General features: G+C 33.7%; 1 protein-coding gene across 1 annotated transcript in view; it reads left to right on the forward strand.

Annotated features, from left to right (window-relative positions):
- The window catches only part of LOC145528650 (uncharacterized), a 427,065-nt gene that overhangs the window by 132,937 nt on the left and 270,936 nt on the right, over positions 1–23,192 (forward strand). The window contains exons 5-6 of the mRNA XM_081547298.1: positions 21,416–21,487; positions 22,777–22,829. Coding sequence (XP_081403424.1) covers positions 21,416–21,487; positions 22,777–22,829 — 125 coding nt within the window. The remainder of the gene's footprint in view (positions 1–21,415; positions 21,488–22,776; positions 22,830–23,192) is intronic.

Genomic DNA, 23,192 nt, shown 5'->3' on the forward strand with positions numbered 1-23,192 from the left:
TATAACTGAATGTATAAAAAAAGAGTGAAACAAAACATAAATGTCTCTACTTCATACAACATAGATTTTCTTAACTTCTAAATAAGGGTTTGGGCGTTAAATTCAGAACTTAACTTCATTTGTCCTTTGAAGAAAATCCAGGGCTAAGTTAGGAGAATATCACAGTTTCGGACATCGATTCTTGCCCTTGTGGCTTCCCTGGTGGCTCAGATAGTCAAGAATCCGCCTGCAATGCAGGAGAACTGGGCTCCATCCCTGGGTGGGGAAGATCCCCTGGAGAAGGAAATGGCTACCCATTCCAATATTCTTGCCTAGAGAATTCCATAGACAGGAAACCTGGTGATCTACACACCATGGGGTCACAAAGAGTCAGACATGACTGAGCAACTGACACTTTCACTTTCATTCTTACCCTACCTCTGTATTCTAACCAAGTAGATCTCTTTGCCTAAAAGATACTACCACCTTTTCCTGAATTCCTATTGGCTGGCAAGATTTTTGGCAGTTTCCTCTGTAAATTTATTTAGAATTTTAGAATGCTGAAAACCAAAGTCAAATAATTACTTAATCACTTGGCTTTTTAGCAAAATATGATTTTACCAGATATCTGGTAAGCTAAATTTTACTAATAATATTTCTAAGCTAAATTTTACTAATAATATTTCTAAGCTAAATTTTACTAATAATATTTCTGAAAGGAGTTTCTAGTTTTCATCAGAAGTACAAGGTCAGTTTTTCCATCTGTTGATACATTCTTAACTGTAGTGAAATATTTTTGTTTCAAATCATTCTTTAACACTTTATACAGATGAAGTTCATGTTACTTGCTCCTTCAGGTTATCTCTGATAGTATTTTGGGTATTTCAAGTGTTAACCTGAGAAATAAAATAATGGGATTTACCAGCAGACAATATAAATGATGAAACTACTTTTACTGAAATAGATTTCAAAGACCCCTTCAACATGGTTTATTCAGAGATGACATAGTCCATATATACTGAATACCTCTAAGGAGGAAGACCCTGATTTTAAAACACTTGAATGTGTTCTATACATATAAAAAATTATTTAAAGCATTTATGTGTTAGCTTGAAAAACGTTGTTGTTCGGTTACTAAGCCGTGTCCAACTCTTTGTGAGCCCATGAACTGCATGGAAGGACACGGAAGCGTCCTTCACTATCTCCCAGAGTTTGATCAAATTCATGTCCATTGAATCGATGATGCCATCCAACCATCTAATCCTCTGTCACCCCCTTCTCTTCCAGCCCTCAATCTTTCCCAGCATCAGGGTCTTTTCCAGTGAGTCAGCTCTTCACATCAGCTGGCTGAAGTATTGGAATTTTAGCGTCAGCATCAGTCCTTCCAGTGAATATTCAGAGTTAGTTTCCTTTAGGATTGACTGATTTGATCTTCTTGCTGTCCAAGGACCTCTCAAGAGTCTTCTCCAGCACCACAATTTGAAAGCATCAATTCTGGGGTGCTCACCTTTCTTTATGATCCATCTGTCATATCTGTACATGACTAGTGGAAAAAACATAGCTTTGACTATACTGGCCTTTGTCAGAAACATAGTCTTCCATTGTAATGTAATTTCATTTTCTGTTGTGGGCTTCCCTAGTGACTCAGTCGGTAGAGTCTGCCTGCATTGTGGGAGACCTAGGTTCAATCCCTAGGTTGGGAAGATCCCTGGAGTAGGAAATGGCAACTCACTCCAGAATTCTTGCCTGGAGAATTGCATGGACAGATAAGCCTTGTGGGCTACAGACTGTGGGGTCACGTAGAGTTGGACACAACTGAGTAACTTACACTTTCACTTTTATTTCTATCTGTAATAAAAAGGTGTTTAAATATTGTACAGTTAATGACTTCAGTTAGTGAATTGAAATACTTGTGAAAACTTGAATTTAATTTTACTGTCTTTTCATTATTTAGCTTTTGTTTTGTTTTGTTTCAACGTAATTTTTTTATGATTGTACCACACTCACCAGAACTTCTTTTGATGTCTCAGATATCTTTAATCCATTATTTGGTATGTGATGAATGTTTGGTATAGTTTGTATGTTGATAATGGCCAATGATATTACCTATCTTTTCAGTGCTTATTGGTTATTTAGATATTACTTTTTTGTACATGTGCTTGTATGCGTGCTCTAATTTTCTGTTGGTTATTTGCTTTTAATAATGGATTTGGGACTTCCCTGGTGGCTAAGACTCTGCACTCCCAGTGCAGAGGGGCTGGGGTTGATCCCTGATCAGGGAACTATATCTCACATGCCACAACTAAAAGATCCTGCATGGCAAAAATCAAAGATCCTGTGTGCCAAAACTAAAACCCAATGCAGCCAAATAAATAAATATTCTTTAAAATGGGCTTGAAAATGTGTCATATTAATAAACTAATCTACAAAACAGAATTGGTTATAGCAAAGTTGTATTTTTTAAACTTTTGTGTGTTGAATTAAAATTATAAATGGAACATTTTTTAGTTAAGAGAATATATACGTATATACATGCACACCCACATACAAACACTTTAACTGTATCATATGTTGACTTTCTTCTGCTAACATTGACATTTTATCAAGGTCTCTGTAACATTTATCTTAAGCTAACAAATGGCTTCTGTGACTCTTGTTTGCTTATAAAAATGTTAAAATTAAACATAAAAGTGAAAGGACTTCCTGTCATCTCATATTTTGTCTGGTAAAAATGACACAAAGCATATTATACTTTAGAAGCATTAATATATATTTGATAATTCTAAAAGTATAATTTTAGCACAACTTTGCAGACTATTTCAGGTTATCATACATTCAGATAAGTTTATCTTCTGTGTTTAAACAAAAAGCTTTTTTTGTAAATGATCATGGAACATTTTTAATGTATTTTAGTTTCCTCTGTAATAATTTGAGTTTGTGTCAGTTTTTCTTCAGATTTAAATAAGAATATACATACAAATTAAGCAACTACAAAAATTAATTTTCCCCATCTTTAAGTTGAAATATCAGCTCTATTTGTAAATACCTATATTTAGCAATATAACTTCTTTGTAGTAATTGCCAAAACAAAACACATATTAGCTCCAGAAACATTAAACCCAGTATGATGGACACAATGTATAAGAAAATAAAAATAAATGAAGCTAATGTTTGTAGCATATTTCATAATGGGTATGAAATATTTTTCAGATATCTTTGTAACTATTGATGCTTTGTGAGTAATGCTTTTCAACTCCCCATATATAGTTCAAAACCTCTAAAAATAGAATTTTATTCCATTATCTTTAAATCTTATAAGTTGTGCAGTTCAGTGAAACTGCAAAATTTATTTCATCATACAGAAAGCATAATAGTTAATCTGTAGTTAATCTGGTCTGACTTAACAACATGCATGTGTGCATGAGGGAGAAAATAACTCTGATGTTGATAGTTCCAAAAATGTATGATACATGATTTTTATAGTTCTTTTAAATAATATTTGGTGTCTATTAGATAAAATTGTGAATAGATTCTTAACATATCTTAACATATCTTTCCTCTTTATAATTCTATAATTTCAGTGACATGTGAATATCAACATTGGAGAATATCAACTATCTGTAGTGATCATCTGACTTATAGTTCAAGATGAAATCCTTTACAGCAAAGAGCTGATATTAATAATAATCATATCCAGACAACAGGCAGAGCCTGGGATTTTCTTTGACATGCATAGCTCAATTCTCCCCCATTCTTAGTGAAAACAAACCTTGAGTCCCACAAAATTTTCCATCTGACTCACTACAATAAGCCCACTAGTTTTTGTTTTTTTGTTTTTTTCTCAGCATTTTTATCACAGTTATGTCAATATGGGCCATGATGCTAGTGCATTAGTTCTTAATTACGAATTCACAGGTTGTGAAAGACTCATGACTCCTTATTCTAAGCAGACTGCAAAGCCCCTATGGTAATATTTGTGTATCTGTATTATACAGATTATAATAATATCTGTATAATACAGATTATTATATGTAAAGCTTCTAGACATCCACTTCCCTCATTCTAACTTAAAGAGCCAGGTCAGTTATTATTCCCCCTTTCTTGGCCCTTGTAGTCAGTCAGTCAGTTCAGTCGCTCAGTCGTGTCCAACTCTTTGCAACCCCATGGACTGCAGCACACCACGCTTCCCTGTCTATCACCAACTCCCAGAGCTTACTCAAACTCATGTCCATTGAGTCGGTGATGCCATCCAACCATCTCATCCTCTGCCGTTCTCTTCTCCTCCTGCCTTCAATCTTTCCCAGCATCAGGGTCTTTTTCAATGAGTCAGTTCTTTGCATCAGGTGGCCAAAGTATTGGAGTTTCAGCTTCAACATCAGTCTTTCCAGTGAATATTCAGGACTGATTTCCTTTACAGTTGACTGGTTGGATCTCCTTGCAGTCCAAGAGACTCTCAAGAGTCTTCTCCAACAACACAGTTCAAAAGCATCAATTATTCAGCGCTCAACTTTCTTGGTAGTCCAATTCTCACATCCATACATGACTACTGGAAAAACCATAAGAGGATAAGATGGTTGGATGGCATCACCGACTCAATGCACATGAGTTTGAGTAAACCTTGGGAGTTGATGATGGACAGGGAGGCCTGGCGTGCTGCAGTCCATGGGGTCGAAGAGTTGGACACAACTGAGCTACTGCACTGAACTGAACTGACTGAATTGGTAAAATATAGCTCTAAAGTCACCAAAGAAAATGAACTGTGAGCTAATGGGTATTTTAATTTATTTTCTCTAATAAATATATTACAGAAATTAAGAAACTACCAATATTTGAAGATCACCGATTTAATAATTATGTCCTGGGGAAACATGTCTTCGGATATATTTAAACGTATTTGATTAGTTAGTATTCATTTACAGTAGAGTAATTACAAGTGTAATATTACACATGTTAAAACATTGTCTGAAAAGGTAGAATTGCAAATTTTATCATAAAATGAAATAGCCTAGAGTGATTATTTTGCCAAGAAAACTTATAAAGCAATCTTGAAAGAAATTTGTATATTTCATATGATGAATGTTATTTATTCACATATTTAATATTTAGACTAGGAAACTTAAATCAACATACTTATATATATATTTACAATTAACCCTTGAACAATTCAGGCTTGACTTACACAGGACCACTTATAGGTGGATTTTTTTTGATTGGATATATGCTCCAGTACTATATGATCCATGTTTATTTGAATTTGCAGATGATAAACCACAGATACAGAGGGCCAGCTGTAAAGCAATACGCATATTTTTGACTGCTGGGAGAGTCAGATCCCCTATCCATGAAGTTACTGAAGATCAACTAGACTTTCCCTATCCATGAAGTTACTCAGAGATCAACTGTGACTATATCAACACGCACACATAAGTACACACAGGTATATTCATATTTTCTGTACGCACAGACATGTACACACACACACACACACACACATATATATATATATATCTTGCTTTTGCAATTTCTTTCTTTTAAATGGGCTGAATCAAAAAGCTATTAAGGCAGCACAGCATACTTTCCAAACTGACGTATATTACAGGGAACACAAGAAATTTGATTATTCACAAACTGAAGTCTGTGCATTTTCACAAGTTTAACTGCTTGATAAAATTAGAATATTTGTCCTTTTTAATTTAAATATTGTTGACTTAAAATATTGTGTTATTTTCAGGTATACAGCAAAGTGGTTCCGTTTAGCTTATATATATTCAGATTATTTTCTATTATAGGTTATTATAAGATACTGAATATAGTTCCCCCTGTTATACAGTAAATCCTTAGTGCTTATTTATTTTATGTATAGTAGTTTGCCTCATTTTCCTAATTTGTCATTCCCCACTTCCTTCCCCCTTTGGTAACCATAGGTTTGTTTTCTATATCTGTGAATCTGTCTCTGTTTTGTTTGTAGATTCATTTGTTTAGTTTTTTTTTTTTTTAAGATTCTACATATGAAATAATATACGGTATTTGTCTTTCTCTGACTTACTTAACTTGATATGATATTCTCTAGTTCTATCCATGTTACTCTAAATGGCAATATTTCTTTCTTTCTTACGGCTGAGTATTATTTCACCACATCATCTTAGACCAGTCATCTATTGATGGGTACTTGGAGTGTTTCTGTGTCTTGGCTATTATAAATAGTGCTGCTATGACATAGAGAACAGACTTGTGGTTAACAAGGGGAAGGGATTGGGGAAGGATGGATTAGAATTTTAGGATTAGCAGATGCAAACTATTATATATAGAATGGGTAAACAACAAGGCCCTACTGTATAGTACAGGGAACTATATTCAATTTCTATAATAAACTGTAATAAAAAATATGAAACATTATATATGTGTGTGCGTATATATATGCTGTATATATGTGTCTATATAACTGAATTTTCTGTATGAAAGAGATCAATATAACATTATAAATCAACTATACTTAGGTAAAATAAATTAAAAATAGTACTGCTATGAACATTGCGATACATGTATCTTTTCAAATTAAGAGTTTTCATCTTTTCTGAGTATATGCCCAGGAGTGGGATTGCTGGATCACATGGTAACTCTATTTTTAGTTTTTTAAGGAAACTCCATACTGAAAGGAAGACATTCTTGTTTTAATGAGATGTAATTGGCACATGCCACTGTATAAGTTAAAGGTATACAACATACTATTTTTACTTACATACATTATGAAATGATTAGCACAGTAAGTTTAGTGAATATCTCTCATATCATAGAGATACAAAATTAAAGAAATAGAAAAAAGTTTGCCCTCTGTTGAGAACTCCCAGGATTTACTCCTTTAACAATGTTCATATATCACACATATCAGTCTTATTATATTTATTATGTTGTACATTACATCACTAGTTCTTATTTATCCTATAACTGGTAGTTTGTACTTTCTGACTGCCTTCATTGAATTCCCCCTCCATCCAGTCCTTGATTCTGGAAACCACAAATCTGATTAATTTTTCTATGAATTTACTTTGTCTGTATTTGAAGTAAAACTGACCTATCAGCATACAAAGATATTGCATAGTCATTAACTATATTCCTCACAATGTACATACTCCTAGGACTCTTATTTTGCAACTAGAAATTTGTACCTCTATTTCCCTCACTTATTCCTCTCCTTCCTCTATTTCCTCCCATCTGGCAGTGACCTGTTTCTTCTCTGTATATATGACTTTGTTTCTGTTTTACTATATTTGTTCTTTTGTGTTGCTTTTTAGATTCCACATGTAAGTAAAATCATATAATATTTGTTTTTCTCTACCTGCCCATGCACAGCACATCATATATATATATATATATACTTACGAAGTGAACTGAAGCCTGCCAGGCTCCTCTGTCCATGGGGATTCTCCAGGCCAGAACACTGGAGTAGGTAAGCTGTTCCCTTCTCCAGGGGATCTTCCCAACCCATGGATCGAACTCAGGTCTCCTGCATTGCAGGCAAATTCTTTCCTGAGCCACCAGGGAAGCCTATCTATATATGTGTGTGTGATATATGTGTGATATATATATATATATATATATATATATATATAAAGATGTGAGAGATATATATACATATATATATGTATCTTTCTAACATCTTTCTAACTATTTATCTTTTCAAATTAAGAGTTTTCACTTTCTAACTATTTACCTGTTGATGGGCACTTGGCTTCCGTATCTTGGCTATTGTGAATAATGCTGCAATGAAGATAGGGGCACGTATATCTTTTCAAATTAGTGTTTTTGTTTTCTTTGGAAAAAATACCCAAGAGTGGAATTGCTAGATCATATGCTAATTCTTTTCTTAATTTTTTGAGGGCTGTCCATACTGTTGTTATAGTGGTTGCAACAGCTAACATTCTTATCATCAATGCACAGGGTTTCTTTTTTCTACGTCATTGCCAATACTTTTTATTTGTTGTCTTTTTGATAATAATCACTCTGACAGGTGTGAAGTGATAGCTCATTATAGTATTGATTTACATTTCTCTGATGATTAGTGATGTTGAGCAGTTTTCATGTCCTTTTGACCATCTGTATGTCTTCTTTGAAAAAAAAGAAAAAGAATGTATCTTTGGGTCTTCTCTCAGTTTTTAATTTTTTTTACTGTTCAGCCATATCAGTTCTTTGTGCATTTTGAATTTCAACCCATTATATTATGGATTGATTGCAAATATCTCCTCCTATTTAGTAAATGGCCTTCTTGTTTTGTCATTGGTTTCCTTCTCTGTGTAAAAGCTTTTTAATTTGATATAGTCCCTTTTTTTATAGTTTTGTTTTTCTTGTATGAGACAACATATGGATAAAACATGCCTGTTTTCTTCTAGAAGTTTTATGATTTCAGGTCGTACATTAAATCCTTAATCCATTTTGCATTTATTTATGTGTATAGTGTGAGAAAGTAGTTTATTTTACTCTTTCACATGTAGCTGTCCAGTTTTCCCAACACTGTTTATTTGAAAGGCTGTCTTTTCCCCATTTTATATTCTTTGATCTTTTCTATCATAGGTTAATTACCCATATAAGTGTGAATTCATTTTTGGACTCTCTTCTATTCCACTGACAAATGTGTCTGGTTTTGTGCCAGTTCCATACTGTTTTGATTCCTGTGTCCTTGTAGGATAGTTTGAAATCAGGTAGTGTGATATCTTCAGTTTTGTTCTTCTGTGTCAGGATAGTTTTACTTAATCAGGGTTTCTTATGTTTCCATGTAAAATATAGAACATTTTGTTGAAGTTTTATGAAAAATGCTTTTCATATTTTGATAGGAACTGCAGTGAATCTGTAGACTATCTTAGCTGGTGTGGGTATTTTAACACTATCAGTTCATAAGTATGGTGTACTTTTCTATCTGTGTGATTTTCAATTTTTTTTTAAATGTATCATATTTTTCTGAGTATATGTCTTTTATCTCCTTAGATTTATTCTTAGGTATTTTATTATTTTTGAATGTGATTATAAGTGGGATTCTTAATTTCTCTTTCTGGTAGTACTGAGAGAAGTACTAGTCACTTGTTAATCACAAAATTTATATTTTTCAGTAACATTTCAGAATATCCACATTGAAAAGTAAAATTGAAAAGTAAAATCATTTTATATTTTTCTATAACTATAATTAAGATATTATTCTTTATTACCACTTTCTTCTAGAAAATCTTCAGTCATTATTCTTTTTTATCTAACTATATATGTTGCAGAGAAGTTAATTCTGAATTTTATTTTGTTTAATAAATTTCTTATACAAAATTGTATTGGTGATAAAATGGCTTACAGTTAGTAAAGTTTAGTCATCACCTGTGATGACCGTATCACCTGTATCTTTTTAAATATGTATGACCTATTTACTTCAGTCATTTAATCAAATTAAAGGCAAATTACCATTTATGTGTAAATAAGTATCCAAATTTAATTTGTCCTGATAGGTTATTGATAAAATAGAACTATCCAGAATAGAAGTATTTCATATTTGTAAACTAAATATGTAATTAAGAGAGAGAAATGTATATTTATGGGTGTGTTTTTATAGTAACCTGTGAAACTAAACCTATAATTAAATAGTTACCATAAATACAGACCTTGAGATTGTCTCATTTGCATTTTTTTAAATTAGGCTTTATTTGTTTTGAAGTGAGGAAACATTTTCATATCTCTGGATAAATAAGCTCCTACATTTGAAAGTTGAATTGTAATTTGTATCCACTGTGCTATTTTGAAACCACAGAGGAGGAACTCTTAGAGATAAATATTTCTGTGATTTTGTAGACAATTTTTTAAAATATGGAATTGGGCTGCACTCAAGTATTTGAGGAATTTTGTGAGAAAATGCATGTCTAGTCTGCTTGTTCACATAGAGTATAAAAGGAGGAATTAAACTAGCGTGTGGGGATAAAAGGAGAAACATTTTTTCTTGCAAGTGGTGAGGAATTTCCAATGATTGGAAGTAAGCAAAGACTTTATGCCCATTATTCCTGAGAGTCTAATTATCTCTGCTCTCTGTCAAGGGTTTGTACCAAAGAGCTTTGAAACCCCCCCTGCTCATATGATTCTGTTAATAATATCACAAACACTGAGGTTAAGGATGTCTTGGGTTGAGATGGGACTAGCATAAATAGGGAACTCTAGGTACACAGACAGTGAGTGCCCTTTGAACATCATGGAGCTTAATTCTGGCACTTTGATTGCAACAATAATTTTACCAAGTTTAACATTCAATCCAGATAGTGACACATTTCCTCACATGTGCTTTGACGGCTAATGAATATATCTATAATTGTGCTAAAGCGGAAAAGCACAAAATAGTCATTTAAAGATAGAAATACTAATTGAGGCATTTTAAAATGATAATATTATTATTATTATTATGATTGAAATCTATAGGCTATTTTAGCACCTGACTACACAAGGAAGAGTAAAATGACATGAGAGGTGCCAACTATGTGTTAGTAAATGGCCTTCTCTGATAATTCCATTTCAGATTTGACCTGTGGAATGTTCTAAAAGTCACAGTAAAGTTTCTGAAGACAGAAAGGATACCTTTGTTTGGAGATTCTAACTGAGGAAATAGGTCCTCTTTTAGCTGAAGTGATCATGTCAAATTAATTATTTCATTTCATGAAAGAAGCAGGTAGAGTTGTGACTGCAGAAGAGGCACACAGCCAGTCAGATCATTTGAAGCGGTGTAATAGATGCCACAGCCAACTTGTCCTCAGATCATGTATGTCAAAGGGTATCTCCATAAGTTTAGCTGCTGGACTCACTGTACTACCTCTGGCAAATTAAATTAAATGCTCACACTCTCGGTGTATTCATTTTGAACCAATATGAAAGCTGGCAGAGGTAACAGAGATAGATTCCACAGAGTCCCATTACAGATGGACCATTAAATGAAAATAACTGAATACTTCCAGTGTCATGCTTCTTATTCTCTCACTTGACTCTCTGCTGATATATTGGGAACTGAGTGCTAGGGTAATTGCGATCATATTTCAAATGAAATAGTTTATTTGGAGCCATGAACTAATTCAATTAAAAACTTTATTTTAAATATATGTTTTCTTTGCATGGGGCATGTTTGTCACCTTGCACTGCGATTTTGTAAGGGGGCAGTAATAAATATCTAGAGCATCTTGGACCTGTATGCTTGGTTTATTTCTTCCAGACTAAAAGTCTAAAGTGTTTATCTTATAATGTGAGTTGTAACAATGCCAACAGAGTTTAAATTTCATACAATACCAATATTTAAAAGAAACCAATGCTTTTTAAAATATTGCAGCAAGTGGGAAAGTAAAAACACAGCTATTATTAAGAAACAGGTGAGCATATGACTAAATGTTCATAGTGTATACATATATGCACACTATGTATGTATGTTGTTTATTTACATAGTATTGACTTGTCTTAATTGGGAGATCCAACCGGTCTATCCTAAAGGAAATCAGTCCTGAATATTCATTGGAAGGACTGATGCTGAAGCTGAAACTCCAATACCTTGGCCACCTGATGCGAAGAACTGACTCACTAGAAAAGACTGATTCTGGAAAAGATTGAAGGCAGGAGGAAAAGGGGACAACAGAGGATGAGGTGGTTGGAAGGCATCACCAACTCAATGGACATGAGTTTGAGTAAGCTCTGGGAGCTGGTGATGGACAGGGAAGCCTGGCTTGCCGCAATCCATGGGGTTGCAAAGCATCAGACATGACTGAGCTACTGAAATGAACTGAACTGGTCAAATTTAAGTGTTCAGTAAATGCTATTGACACCAATGATTATTACCATTACCGTTAGTTCATTGAAGTTTCAAATAAGCAATGGAATTTATGTTCTTCTAGTAAACAGGCAGATGAGAAAATTGAGGAAGAAAAATTTAAATAGACATAAGAAGAAGCACCCAATTATTCATAATGCTTCGACCAAAACATATTTATTTATCTGATTCTGATCTCTATGATTTTTTTTTTTTGCTGTGTTGTACTATGTACATTCTAAGTGCATTAACTATAGGTTATCTCACCAAGCATGATAGATTTCCTCTAGCTGCATTTAACATATGTGTGACCTTGAATTTCCCTTAATCACGGACTGCAAGATCAAATATGTATACATACCAGATTCACATCTGTGATAGACACAGCTCTTTGTTTGTTCCATGTCCATGATCTCTTTCTTTATAAAGAGAACAGTGTTGCTGTACAGCATGATATTCAGCCCAGCTTCGAAAAGCCTCATGTTTATCCCAGGACTGTTTTCTTCTGGTGGTGAGAGTATAACATCAGAAAGAGAAGAACAAGGAGGAGCAAAAGAAGGAAAGGTACAATGAGGAGAACAGGAGCAACACTCTCTCGTTCCCCAGTTGGACATCTTCTTAGGTAACAATTTATCTGTGCCTGCATTAACATCATAAACACCCTCCACCACCACCACCACCTACATATATATAGGGAGAAATGGCAGGACTTAAACAGGAAATAAGCAGCTGATAGCCCCATGTTTTGTATGTCTAAGAAGACACCATCTGTATTTGTTGAACTTGAGTTACCCTACCCAGATTCACTCAAAAGAACTGCTGGCTGTTTGAAAGGATCAAAAGAACAAGTGTGTTTGGGTCAGAACTTCAGATCAAGGAGATGAGTAAAGGGGTAAAAGGACGAGCAGAAAATGCAGGAAATGAGAGTATAACTCCAGTGAACTGTCTAAAAATTTCCCTGTAAAGAAACCAGTATTTGAGCATCAATTATACCAAGTGCCTTGATGATCAGTCAGTGTCACCCTGAGAATCAATATCATGCTAAAGAAAGAACACCACTAAATGGTAGATCAGTGAAGACCTACATACTATTTTGCTCTTTGCAGTCAGACATCCCAGTTTTATAGAAGGAGTGGAAAGGAGGTAACTTGAAAGCACTGTGGTTCCCAACATTCAAGATTCCAGGTCAGTTCTTCACAGAGGAATGAAAGAAGGATATGAGCTTCAAATGAAGATGGGAATTGAACTGGACTGAGCTTGAAGAACACAAAATGGCTGGCAAGATACAAAATCTGATCAAGATACTGTTAGAGTGTTGGATAGGGAGATTCAGCATAGCTTGTACAGAAGCAGTGATCAAATAAAAATAAAAACTACTCTGCATAATTTATATAGTTGAAACTGCTAAAACAGAGGCAGAAAAGTGTAATTTGAAATTAATTAAACATATAAAAATGATTTCATCATGTCATACCTCCTCATAGAGAGTTTCAGGTAAAACACCATGTATAAGGAACCTACATGATTATTTACTGGATGCAAAGAAGTTGGGAAATAATATTAAGTAAAAACAAAGAGAGAGAAACTAAGAAACTGTAAGAGACCAGAGAAGGCTAAGGAGATACGATGGCTAAATATAATGTGGTGGTCTAGTGTGGATCTTTGATGCAAAGCAGAATATTAATGGAAAACTCAGTGGAATCTGAATGAAAAATGGAGTTAGGAAATAGGAATATTCTAATACTCATTCCTGACTTTTGATTAATGTACCTGTTACGTCGATGTCAGCAGCATGAAGAAGTGATTGCAGAATAACAAAAATCTCTGTATTATTTTTCCAAGGTTTAACAAACCTTAAATTATTCTAAAGTTCTTCTAAGTTTATTTTTAAAAAGAAAATTTTAAAATGATAATGAATACAGACAGTTCACAGGAAAAAAACCAACAGCATAAGGAAAATGAGATGAACTTCATGAAGAAAAAAATACCATGGTAGAATTCAAGTAAAAAAAAGTATAAATCAATTATAATTACAATAACTAAAATAAAATAGAAATTATTTTAAAATATTACCCATTTATGTTTGTCAGCAAACTCACATTTGGGAACAGTTTACGAAACACCTGCCTAGTACTTTTGAAAAGGATCAGGTTCATTAAAAACAAGGAAGGTCTGAGATGAATAGCCTATAGAGACATGTTGATTCAGTGTAAATAGTATGCCTAGATGGGATATTGGAGCACTAAACCATACAGTGAGTAAAAAATTAGGAAATGTTAATAATCATAGGCCAGTTAACAATAGTGTATCAATATTGGTTCAGTATTGGTTAGTAGTTCTGATAAATTGCCATAGTAATATATATGATCTTAACAATAGTGGGAACTAGGTGTGGGGAATGTGGGAACTCTGTACTATCTTTGCAACTTTTCTGTAAATCTAAACTCTTCTAAAATAAAATTTTATTTTTATTTATAGATACTGGTTTGTGGTGGAAGAGGCCATACAAACACATACACACACACACACACGCATGCATACATACATACATAGAAACACATTAAACATAACCATTCAAAAAGATTTAGAAGGAAATATGCTAAATTATTAAACTATCTCTGTGAGAGAAAAGTATGAATTATTATTTTTAATGTTTTCTTTGTGATCTGTAATGACCACAGATTATTGTTATTAAGCTGTTATTAAGTGCAAATATTACAAGGGACTAAATTAAAATAACATTTAAAAAAGCAAACTTCTGTTGGATCTTTATATAACCAAGTGGTTGACATTATGAAATAGATTATTCTAAACTAGTGCCCTGAGTGAGGAAAGTATAGGAGTCAGGAAGAGGAAACAACACACTTTGCACAATGATCTATATCAGGCAGAACAGCACAGACTGTATTGCTGCTTAGGAGATTTATCTTACGCAGTGCAGATTTAGAATGCACTCACTAAGAGTATTTAGTTGTGCCAGAGAGAACATATTTGATTCAATAGCTGAAGGCAGAAGAACCATGTATATAGTACATGGTTTACCTGTAGTACATTCAGAGAGCCAACCTAATATTATGTTCCCAGTCTTCCAGTGTGTAGCTAGGATACATACTCTTAACATCTAAGAAATCCCTCACATGATCTACCTGGTTGGGAGATTAATAAGAGTCATAGTAGGAAGAGCCAGATGAAATTCTCTGAAGTTCCAGGCCCCAGCCAAGAGAGTGAATCGAAAGTAGAAATTGCAAAGATTGATGCCATCTTCAAAATTTAAAAAGGCAGGAATTGGTACCTCATTGTAGTTTTAGTTGCATTTATCTAATAGTTAGTGAAGTGAACATCTTTTCATATGCCTGTTGGCCAACTGTGTATACATGTATAAGTGACTATATCTATATCTCTCTATATATATATACATATCTATATATGTGTGTGTGTGTGTGTGTATATGTATATATATATGGATCATTTTTCTGTACACCTGAAGCTAATGTAGCATTGGAAATCAACTATATTTCAATAAAATATTTTAAATAATTTTTAAAAAAAAGCATTTGAGGAAAAATAAAAAGACAAGCAGTAGATCCTGTTATTCACTCAGCTACCTATTTGATCTATAGGGGTAGAAGTGAATCATGGTATTTGTGGACTTTGAAATATCTTGATTGTCAGCACTCAACAGAGCCTCTGGCACTTGGCATTTTTGTCCATTATCTGTCAAATTAGGTGTTTCTTGTTTTGGTTTGGTTTGCTTTGGTTTTCAGTATCCAACAATAAGTATGACCAGAAACAATTGACTTTTATGTGGTAAGGAGAGCTGTTCACATTCACTATCTTATGGCTTTATAAACTATCCTGATTTCTGCAATAATGTGATTGCTGTAATAATGTAATAACCATAAACTTGATCATCTTGTCATTCATAAAAAAGTACACATAAAATGTTTGCATAATCATGATGCTAATTGGATCTGGTGAGCAGGGAGTTGCAAGTGTTCTATATGAAAAAGTAAAACAGAAGTATGCTTGATAGTAAGAGATCAAAAGCACAAAGACTGAGAGACCTATCACATTTATGAATTTTTAAGTATCTAATCCTATGAGGCAGAACAGGATATCCTCTTAACATTAGAGCATGCTGTAGCGCATACCACTAAGAAAAAAAATCAGTTTTCTGAGACTTTTTTGAGATGATGAAAGAAACACCAAGGACATTTGATGAAATGTAGTGCTCAAAAAAAAAATGGATGACCAAAGTCTGCAAATTTGGGGTGGCTCTAAAGCAAGAGAACTCTTCTGAATCTCCAGACTGTGGTTAAAGCTACCATCTACTGAAGCCAATAAATACAGATAATGAAATGACAATACAACACTAGCATGCTAAATAAAGTGCCTGGCAGGTTCCAATAGGATTATCATAGCATAGAAAGGCATGCCTCCACAACAGAGGAGTAGTCATAATTTGAAAGCCATCTTTTGGCATTCTGTTCACCCTGGAAGGAACTGAAAGCCTGTTGACTATAGCATGAGAGGACTTTGTGACTAGAACTACCTCATCATGATAGGGGTGTTACAGAAACAGTGAATCAAATAGTCATGTGGGCTGTGCAGCAATCCAGCACGTGACTGAACTGTAATATTCAAGATCAGCCAAAACAAATCCAGAGGGCATCAATTATATGGATCTAGACCAAAATATCTGTTTGTCCCCTACTTCTCTTGAACTCATTCCTCTCATCTTGTACGTGTACTCATACTGGATTTTCTACAATGAACTGTCAGAAAAAGAGGAAACCTAAACTGAGTCCTGCTACACAACTGTGGTAGCAAAATACTTGATATTAGCTGTAGTCCCATCCAAGGATTCCTTGAAGGAGAATAGTGAACAGAAATCTTTCCAATATGAAAAGTAAACTTAGATGTTTGTTTTGTTTGAAGAGAGAAGTGACCAAAGCTTTATTACATATATTGTGATTCTAAGACAGAGGAGATGGTTGAGTTGGTTGGTCCTTGAACTGAAAGAAACTAAGTCATAATTCCACATTCCAATGCTTGGAGATGACTCATATAGATGAACATTTTGGGATATACACAAAGGGTACAGATCTCAGATCTTTAGACTTCATGTTAAGGTTCACCAAAAAACTTAAATGCAGAGGAGACACTAAACAGTCAAATGGAAGAATATTTATTGTATGTATACCAACTAGTATCTTTGTTTAACCACTCTGGGCCGCTGCAGTAAGTTCATGAATACAATGGTTATGGTGACGTTGTTAGAGGCGGTACATTTGTTCAAAAGAATGTAACTCCAATTTCCAATGCTGTTCTGGCTACTACTGCTGCTGAAGGACTTATATTCCAGCAGTAGAGACTGACATTTAACAGACACTGACATTTAGTGTCATAATATATGTGCTGATATATATATATATATATATATATATATATATATATATATATACGCTAATACATATATATGTAATATGTTAATGCAAACACACACACACATACACACACACATATATATAGAATCAATAATGTAAGGTGTTATGGTCCTAGGAAGGATGCACTGTATATGGTCTAAGACCCAAGTGATGGAAAGATATTATCTCTTTTTACTTACAGAATTTATATTTTCAATCCTTAAACTTTGCTGTATTAGAGGTACTGATTTCCAAGAAGAGGGCTGTTTACATTGAACACAGGGAAGAGATACATTGATTTTTTAAGTTTATTTATTTTTAATTGGAGGATAATTGCTTTACAATATTGTATTGGTTTCTGCCATACATCGACATGAATCAGCCATAAGTATAATATGTTCCCTTCCTCTTGAACCTCCCTCCCACCTCCCAGCCCCCCACCTCCAACCCCATCCCACCTATCACAGAGCACTGGTATGAGCTCGCTGTATCATACAGCAAATTCCCACTGGCTATCTGTTTCACATATGGTAATATATATATATATATATATATATATATGTTTCTGTGCCACTATCTCAATTTCTCCTACCCTCTCCTTCCCCCACAGTGTTCACAAGTCCATTCTCTATGTCTGCATCTCCATAGCTGCCTTGCAAATAGATTTATCAGTACCTTCTTTCTGGATTCCATATATATGTGTTAATATATGTTTGTTTTCTTCTCTTTTGAGTTACTTCACTCTGTATTATAGACTCTGTGTTCATACACCTCACTAGAACTGACTCAAATGCATTCCTTTTTATGGCTGAGTAATATTCCATTGTATATATATGTACCACAGTTTCTTTATCCATTCATCTGTCGATGGACATGTATGTTGCTTCCATGCCCTAGCTATTGTAAATAGCGCTGCTGTGAGAATCAGAGTAACTGTGTGTTTTCTAGTTCTGGTTTTCTCAGGATATATGCCCAGTAGTGGGGTTGCTAGGTCATATGGTAGTTTTAAATTTGAAACTGAATATCATTTGGCATTTGGACTAGAAGGAAAATAAAGTCAATATATTGGCAGGGTTGGATGACCCAGATAACTACAAAGAACTTTTGTCTCTGTTTCTCTCTCTCTCCCACTGTCTCTCTCTCTCTATGTATATTTATGTGTATGTGTGTGTGTATTCATATATATATATATAAAACACTAGTCAATATAATCAAAAAAGCAAATAAATATATTTAAAAGATTAGAAACTATCTACAGTCTCTTCAATAGGTGATAAATCTGATTAGGTCTATGTTATGGCACATCTGAGATGAGAAAGTCTACATACACATTTTTAGAAAATTGATCTACAGTCTCACAGTGAAAATATCATAATGGGGTAATATATAATGCATAAAAAATCTAGATGCATTTATCTCTGTAGGAAGTATAGGTTAAAAAGAATATATGTGTTTGTATATGTAGTTACATTTTAGAAAGTTTTAACAGGAAACTAGACACAGTGATTTTGCTTTTTCCTGGAGCGGAGAAGCCCTGTGACCTGGAGCCTGTGGTCTGAAACAGATTGGAGACATACTTCTTGTTGTAGAGTTATAGTTTTTTTTAAGATGCATGAGCTTTATTTTTCACTAAAGCACATAACTCATTCTATATATCAGTAAGAATAATCATTAAAAACAATTTAGTTTGTTAAACTGTGGAAAAATATATTCAAGGAAAGATTTATAATCCTGATAAAATTTTAAATTAAAGGAAAAAGTTCAAGTGGTTGGAGTTAATATATATCTCATGATATTTTTCAATCAATTAGAAAATATATAACAAGGTAGATGCTAAAACATGGAAGAGGGAGAGATTAAATTTGAGAAGTAGATGGTGTACACAGGAAGTGGTAGACTATGACAGCAATTCGTGAAAATACCCATGAGATGAATTCTTATCATTTCTGCTTTGGAACACAGATGGGTAAACAACTAGCAAGAATTTAGTGAAGAATGTATAACTAGCATTTGGTGACCTTTTTCATGAAAAAAAAAAAATAGGAGCAATAGAATTGCCAAATCCTTGGATTTCCCTGGTGTTCCCGTGGCTAAGACTCTGTACTCCTAGTGCAGGGGGCTCGGGTTCAATTCCTGCTCAGGGAACTGGGTCCCACATGGCACAACTAGGAGTTTACATGCCACACCTAAAGATTCTCTCATGTCAACTTTTTTAAAAGATCCCACATGCTACAACTAAGATCCAGTGCAGCCAAATAAATAAATAAATGGATATTTTTTGAAGTGGACAAATCCCACTGATTTTAGAGTGATCATGATCACATTTCACCAAAAACTGTGAAATCATAACTGAGCTTCCTAATGTATGAGTGAGATACTGTATTTTGTTTCATCATGGGTTTTTTGGTTTGTTTTTGTTTTTGGTTTTTTTGGTAATGCTGTCCTAACTCAGTTTTGAGGCCCTGGCTAGAGGCTAGTCAACATCTTGGGCAGCTCACTGATTAAGATCACATCCCAACCTATGCACATACTGGGTTTCCATACATGGGGCCACTGTGCACCAGTTCTGTTCCTCCTGGGCCACAATTAGAGCTAAGCCCTGTGTCCTGGAGCTCATAAAATTATCCAAATTAGCCAATTCACAGGAGGCGCACAAAACCTAGTTAACTCCACCGACTACTATACATAAGCTGTTTTATACAATTGCAGCTTGCTGTTACCCTCCTCCCCGGGTGCAAGCCCTGGCACCCTTCACTTGTTCAGAGTCACAAGTAACAAAGAGATCCTTTTCATCTATGTGAGTGTAATAGTGTGATCTCCCACCGTCAAAATTATTTTTAAATATTATAAAAACACTTTCATAAACCAATCCTGTTCAAAAATTAATAACTTTAGGCTCCTTTACCTTCCTGGGTACATCTTTAGAAAATCCCATATCGTAAATATTTTTCATGTCTTTGCATATCTGAATTTAGGGATTTTTTTTAAAGCTAAATTACCCTCAACAAGAAAATATTTTAAATATCAAAACTTTGATTTATCTCCTTTCCTTAATACTTTTGAAATTTAATCACATATAATAAAATGTATATATATATGATTTACAGAAATACATATCTGTAGTACACACAGATTATAATTTAATTGTACATAGCATATGGTTGTGTTTGTTAATATATACAGTATAAGTATACAATAATGCTAAATGTTCAGTATAAATTCACTTATTACATGGGGCTTCCCTGGAGATCCACTGGTTAAGACTTTGTGCTCCCAATGCTGGGAGCACAGGTTGAATCCTTGGTCAGAGAACTAACATCCTGCATGCCACATGATATGGCAAATAATAATAATAATGTATTGCAGTTTAATATTATGTAATTCATTGCTTGTTAAAAAAGAAAAATATCAATAAATTATTTACAATGATTTTTTTAAGAATCTTTTAACTTTCGTGTCTAATGTTTTGTTTTTTACTACTTCTAAAAGTGAATTATTTTCATTCCTTATGAGTGAAGATTCAGAAAAGAATATTTATTATGAGAAACTTTTGAAAAGAAAATGCTGACATTTTACTTTTCATATTAAGCTTTTTCCATTCTACTTTTTTTCGTAAAGGTGAACCATTATATGGTAAAAATATTATAACTTTTTACTGTGGAATCTAGATATTTGCAGTAGTGGACAATATTGAGACATTCTAAACAAAAGAGTAAAAGCATGTTGGTTATCTATTATACTCATGATAGTCATTGAATTTTGCAGTACTTTGTCAGGTGCAATATTTATATTTAAACAGTATCTATGCATATCTTTAAATCATTTTTAAATAACAGCAATAATAATGCTACTATGTAGCTACTATGCATAAAAGTATGTTGTTTATAATATGCTATATTGTCTTCAAAACAGGTTCAGAAGGCAAATACTATTTTCTTTATCACTATACCTGATAAATATTTACAAAAGAGAGTAGACCGTTATACACCTAGGAGTCACTAAATTTACAGAATTATTCATAAATGTGATAATGAAAATGAAGGAGGAGCCAAAAGTTAGTAACAGAGATCCTGTGTTCATCTTTATTTCGCATCCTCCCTAAAATTAGATTTGCCATGTGACTGATTCTCTGCCAATGCCAGGTGGGCAGATATGTAAGCATGTTTCCTTCCTGGCTCTTCAGTCACCTCATGTCTTCCCTCCCCAGACATAGTGACTGAAGGTCACAAGTTCCTGACAGCTGTTAACTCAAATGAGAAAGACAACCAACCTAATGCAGGTGAGAAAATACATTCATTTTATTAAATCATTGAAAGCAAAATATTTTATTTACTACACAGCACAGGATCTTCTACCCTAACTAAACCATAGCAATAGTAATAGTTGCTGAACAAAGACTGTTTAATATATGTGAGGTGTTGTGCTAGAAGCTGCTATTCCCTCTTCTTGCTGGTTTTACCTTAGAACACCCAGTGGCAACTTTATTTAAAGACCACATGCCCTGAAGAAAGTTCCTTTCATTTTCTGCCTCTCTTTATCTTCCTCTTTTCACAATGAGAGTGACTTAACTGATGGTAGATAATTCCTTTTTTTTAGTTAATTTTGTGTATAGTGTTTGAGAAGGATTAGTGAAGTTTTGCCCTATAAATATTTAGCTTGGTTTCCAGTACCTTTTATTGAAAAAAGTTTCCTTTCATCTATGAATCACCTTAAAACATATTTAGAAAATCATTTGACTGTACATTATGGTTCTGTTTCTGGAATAGCTAGTCGATTCTGTTGATCAATAATGTGTATAATTATGCCAATATCCCATTGTGTATATTAAAGTAGTTACACTAATTGTAGAGTGAGATAGTTTAATTATTCTAAGTTCTTTTAAAAAATGCTTCAGCTATTCAACCTCATTTATCTTTCCATTTAAATATTATCTATATTTTGGGAATTTCTCCAAAATTCCACCGGTATTTTTTTGAATTTTATTTAAGCTATAAATCAGTTTTTTGAGAGTTGATATCTTCACAATTTTGAGTCTTGCAACTCAAGATTATGGTCTATTTAATTTAGATGTTTTTGTCTCAGTATTGTGATTTTCATTGTACAGATTTTTAATCTACTTTTCAGCCTTTTTTATGTGTGCATGATATTTTTGATTCTATTGTAATTCTATTGATTCTATTTTTAATTGATTTTTCAATTTTATTTTCCTATTATTCTTGCTTTATAAAACATCTCTTGATTTTTGTATATTTTCTTGTATTCTAAAATCTTGCTCTTTTTTAAATTAATTCTAGTATTTATTTTGCAGATTTCTTATAGTTTTCTGATAACAATCATGTAACCTATATCTGGAGATAGTGCGCTTCTAGTATTTTAATTTATTTCTTATTTTGCCATAATCCAATGGCTAGAACTTCTAGAAAAGCACTGACTAGAATTGGTAAGATTAAGAAGTATTGGTCTATTTCTGATGTCTAGATGAAAGCATTCAAAATTTCAGTATTAAGTATTAGGTAAGTATATTTTTTAATCAATTTATTTTTTATTTGAAGAATAATTGTTTTACAGAGTTGTGTTGGCCTCTGCCAAACATCAACATGACTATAAGGTGCTGCATTCAGGTAAGTAGATTTTTCCTACTTGCCATATAATAAGAAAATTCTCTAGACCAGAATAATGGAGTGTGTAGCCTTTCCCTTCTCCAGGTGATCTTCCCAACCCAGGGATTGAACCCAGGCCTCCCACACTGCAGGCAGATTCTTTACCAGCTGAGCCACAAGGGAAGCCCAAGAATACTGGAGTGGGTAGCATTTCCCTTCTCCAGGGGATCTTCCCGACCCAGGAATCAAATTGGGGTCTCCTGCACTGCAGTGGGTTCTTTACCAACTGAGCTATCAGGGAAACCCAAAAAGAAAACAAGTTTCTTTCTATTCTAGTTTTCTGAATATGTTTATAATGAATTAATATTAATTTTTCCTTTTAAT

This window comes from Giraffa tippelskirchi, chromosome 12 (genome assembly GCF_054371585.1).
Source record: "Giraffa tippelskirchi isolate mGirTip1 chromosome 12, T2T-mGirTip1v1.2.pri, whole genome shotgun sequence".
In the NCBI taxonomy this organism is placed as follows: Eukaryota; Metazoa; Chordata; class Mammalia; order Artiodactyla; family Giraffidae; genus Giraffa; species Giraffa tippelskirchi.